We start from the raw sequence: 4,900 nt of genomic DNA on the forward strand, positions 1-4,900 counted from the left end.
GGTTGGAGGAGTAGATTATGGCCATGTAAGAAGACATGAGGAAATAGGCTGAGGAGTTAAGGGAACTGAGACAGCTTAGGAGGCAACATGCTCAGCCACCACCATTGATCAGAGATGTTCAACAATCTTTAGCACCGATTGTAGCGATAACTTAAATTGGCAATGACCTGGAACCATTGTATGAAGGGTTTCGGAAGCAACATCCTCCAGTGTTTGAGGGGAGTGTTTATCAATGGAAGATATAGCAATGGATGAGCAAGATGGGGTTAGTTCTTGACATCATACGAGTTGAAGGAAATCACAGGGTAGCCTGTGCAACTCACATGTTGAGGGACGATGCAAGAATCTGGTGGGAAGTGATCTCCCTGGCAAGAGACGTTACTGCAATGACTTGGGCAGAATTTCAGCAAGCTTTTAATGACAATTACTACAATGCCGTAGTACGGGCATCAAAGGTGGATAAGTTTTCCACCTTGACTCAGGGGAATATGACGGTGACAGAGTACGCACCAAAGTTTGATAGGCTTGCCATGTTCGCAACAAAATTAGTGCCAACCAATGTAACTAGAGTAGATTGGTTTTTCTAGGCTTAAAGCCTATGATAGCTAGAGATGTGGAGATTATATCAATAAGGGGAAATAGTACATATGCTCAGGTTCTGGAAAGGGCCATCACTGTTGAAAGAATGGAAAATAGAATCTGGAAGGAATGTGCTGCTAAAAGAGAGGCAAGAAAGAACGCCTCCCAAGGTCATAACTCTAATGATCAGAAAAGGAAAGGAAGTGACTAGGTAGAATCGTCAAGCCAAGATAAAAGGACCAGAGAGAATAAGGAAAACAATCACAATGGTAGCAAGGAATCGATAAGGTACCCAGAGTGTGATAAATGTAAGAAGCGCCACCAAGGTGAATGTCGGGAAAACACGTGTTATGGTTGTGGTAAGGAAGGACACAGCAAGAGGAATTGCCCACAGAAGACTTAGGAAGGGGTTATAGAGCACCATAAGAAGGACGATAATCTGGTTCAAGCATGTGTGTTCACTCTCACCAAGCCTCAGGCAGAAGCAAGCACTTTCGTGGTCTCAGGTCAGATTTGTATCGCTGGAATTGATTGTCATGTTTTAATTGATTCTGGAGCCACTCATTCATTTGTTGCTAAGAGAATAGTGGAGAGATTTAACAGACCTCATGAGATGCATGCTAAGGGTTTTGGGACCATGTTACTAACCGGGGAGGTGGTAATATCTAGGAAGTGATTTAGAGCCTTTCCTTTGAGGGTAGATGGTAGTGAGCTATATGTATACTTGATTGAGTTAGATATGAATGACTTTGACATAAGCCTTGGGATGGATTGGTTGACAAAGTACAACACTACCATTGATTGCAAGAAGAAAATGGTTATGTTTAAGCCTGACAGAGAGGAGCCTTTCGTGTTCATGGGGACAACAACAGGACTACAAATTCCAATGTTTTCAGCATTAGAAGCTGGGAATATGTTGTAGCATGGATGCATAGGATTTTTGGTGAGCGTGGTTAATACAGCAAAAGTGGGGAAGCAGAGACTGGAAGACACAAGGATAGTACGTGACTACATGGATGTATTTCCGGAAGACTTACCAGGAGTTCCACCACAACGAGAAATTGAGTTCACGATTGAGCTATCATTGGAAACAAATCCAATCTGGAAAGCACCTTATAGAATGGCGCCCACTGAATTGAAGGAGTTAAAGGTTCAACTACAGGAACTACTTGACCTAGGTTTCATTAAGCCAAGTTACTCACCATGGGGTGCACCGGTGTTATTCATAAAGAAGAAGGATGGGTCAATGCAGATGTGCATTGATTATAGGGAACTTAACAAGGTGACCATCACGAACAAATACCCTTTGCTAAGGATAGACGATCTTTTTGATCAACTCCAACGAAAGGTGATGTTCTCAAAGATAGAGCTGAGGTTGGGATACCACTAGTTAAGGGTGAAGGAAGGGGACATTCTAAAGATGACATTACATACTAGGTACGACCACTATGAATTTTTGGTGATGTCTTTTGGAAATTCCAATGCCCCGGCGGCATTTATGGACCTCGTGAACAGAGTCTTCAAGGACTACTTGGATAAGTTTGTGATAGTATTTATAGATGACATTCTAATTTATTTGCGAACTGAAGAGGAACACCAAGAACATCTAATATTGACACTACAAGGGTTGAGGGAGCATCAACTGTATGCGAAATTCAAGAAGTGTGAATTTTGGCTAACACAAGTGGCATTCTTAGAACACATTGTTAATATGGATGGTATTAAGGTGGACCCAGTAAAAATTGAAGCCGTAAATGATTGGCCACAACCAAAGAATTCTTCAGAGGTGAGAAATTTTCTTGGGTTGGTATGGTATTACCGAAATTCGTAGAAGGGTTTCCTAAGATTGCTACGCCCTCGACAGAACTGACCAGACAGGGTATCCAGTTTGTATGGACTAAAGATTGTGAATGGAGTTTCCATGAGTTGAAAGATAGACTTATCACGACACCTGTATTAAGTCTACCCACAGATAATGAGAAATTTTTGGTATATTGTGATGCGTCGAAGAAGGGATTAGGGTGCGTCTTGATGCAAGTGAAGAAGGTGATAGCATATGCATCTAGGCAGTTGAAAGAATATGAACAACGCTACATGACACATGACTTGGAGTTGGACGCAGTAGTCTTCGCACTGAAGATATGGCAGAACTAGCTTTATGGGGATAATTGTGAACTTTATACGGATCATACGAGCCTGAAATACTTCTTTAATCAAAAGGAATTAAACATGAGGCAACGAAGATGATTAGAATTAGTCAAGGACTACAAATGTGAAATGTTATATCATTTAGGGAAGGCGAATGTGGTAGCCTACTCCCTAAGTCGTAGAAGTCAAGGGAAAGAAGTGGCTATAAGAAATATACCTGCCAAGTTAATGGAAGCAGTAGAATGAGCCTGTATAGAGTTTATCATAGGGGTTTAGAAAACTTGACCCTACATTCAACATTCATAGACAGAATTACGGAAGGAAGGGATAAAGATCTGCAAATACAAAAGTATAAAGAAGGAATCCAAGATGGAAGTAGCAAAGATTTTACTCTCAATAATTGTGTAATAATGAGATATAAGGAATGAATGTGTGTTCGACGTGATGTAGAAATTAAGAGGGAGATTCCTGATGAGGCGCATACTACTTTACACCAGGGACTACAAAAATGTACCAAGACTTAAAAATGTTATATTGGTGGCCTGCAATGAAGAAGGTCGTAGTGGAATATGTCAAAAGGTGCCTCACCTGCTAGTAAGTTATAGCAGAGCACTAAAGACCGTCTAGTTTGTTACAACCATTAAACATTCCAGAATGGAAGTGGGAGGAGATTACTATGGACTTTGTGGTGGGATTACCTAAGACCACAAAGCAACACCATTCAGTCTAGGTGATCGTTAATAGGTTCATGAAATTGGCAAACTTTATACCTGTCAGAATAGTATTCACACCAGAAAAGTGTACAGAGCATTATGTGCAAGAGATTGTGAGACTTCATGCTGTGCCAAAGTCGATCGTTTTGGCCAGAGACTCAAAATTCATGTGTAAGTTCTAGGAAGATTACAAAAAATTATGGGTAGTAAGTTGAAATTCATTACAACATTCCACCCCCAGATAGATGGGAAGACAGAAAGAACAATACAAATTCTGGAAGACATGCTTAGAGGATGCGTGTATTTCAATGGATCGTGGAGCAAGTACCTTCCACTGATAGAGTTCTCATATAATAATAGTTATCAAGAAACTATTTGAGTAGCCCCATACGAGATGCTCTAAGAAAGAAAATGTAGGTCGCCAATTCATTGGGATGAGATGGGCGAAAGTAAGTATTTAGGCCCGGAGGCAGTACAAGAAACAAATGAAGTTATTGCCAAGATAAGAGCGCGCATGATCGCCTCACATTTTTTAGAAAAGATTTATGCTAATCCTAAGCATAAGCACGTTGAGTTCCAAGTAGGAAATCATGTATTCCTACGTGTTCTGCCTATGAAAGGAGTTAAGAGATTTGACAAGAAAAGAAAGTTAAGTCCTCGATTTGTTGGACCATTCGAAATTTTAGAGAGAATTGGGGAAGTGGCTTATATGTTAGCCATGCCTTTAGCTTTTTCAGGAGTGCACAACGTTTTTCAAGTGTTCATGTTACGCAAGTATGTTTCAGACCCATCTCACAATCTTAGTTATGAGGCCTTAAATATGCAACTAGACATATCATATGAAGAGAAGCCAATAAAGATTCTTGGTAAGAAGGAAAAAGCATTAAGGAATAAGACGATCAGCTAGTCAAGGTCCTTTGGAAAAATGGCTCTATCGAAGACGCAACGTGGGAGTTGGAAACTGATATGAGGGAACAATTCCCAAGATTGTTCACTTAAATTTCGAGGACGATTTTTTTTTTTAGGAAGGGATAGTTGTAATATCCGCTTTTACTAGTGAGGCTATTATGGCCAATTGTATGACATTATGTGTTTAATTATATGAATTATGATATGCATGATTTATGATGTATGTTTATTTATGTATTCTGTCAAGTAATCCACACAGATTAATTTCTTCAGGTATTAGGGGCCAAAGTGTAATAAAAGTTGTGTATTGGGGGTCCAAGTAGAATTATGTGTGTTATGATAGAAAGTGTAATTATCAAAAGTTAAAACTATTAGTTTTGGTTGGAAATTAAAATAAGGGTCTTAAGTGATAATTAAGGACAAATTTGAGATTGGGGATAGAAAGTTCATTTGGTGTTTACACGAATTAAGTTAGATTAAATAAATCAAATAATTAAAATAGGTTTAGAAATTGTATCTTTTCAAACTCTGGTTTTGGACGATAGACTGAA

General features: G+C 39.4%; 1 protein-coding gene across 1 annotated transcript; it reads left to right on the top strand.

Moving 5' to 3' along the window:
• Positions 1-3,879: 3,879 nt before the first annotated feature.
• On the top strand, positions 3,880-4,347 carry LOC133792074 (uncharacterized). The gene has a single exon (XM_062229982.1). It carries the CDS (start codon positions 3,880-3,882, stop codon positions 4,345-4,347), a length of 468 nt encoding a protein of 155 aa, XP_062085966.1.
• Positions 4,348-4,900: the final 553 nt, after the last annotated feature.

The sequence above is a fragment of the Humulus lupulus genome, chromosome 7 (assembly GCF_963169125.1).
Source record: "Humulus lupulus chromosome 7, drHumLupu1.1, whole genome shotgun sequence".
In the NCBI taxonomy this organism is placed as follows: Eukaryota; Viridiplantae; Streptophyta; class Magnoliopsida; order Rosales; family Cannabaceae; genus Humulus; species Humulus lupulus.

Coding starts and splice junctions, on each gene's coding strand:
- LOC133792074 (XM_062229982.1), top strand. CDS start 3,880: ATGGGCGAAAGTAAGTATTTAGGCCCGGAGGCAGTACAAGAAACAAAT.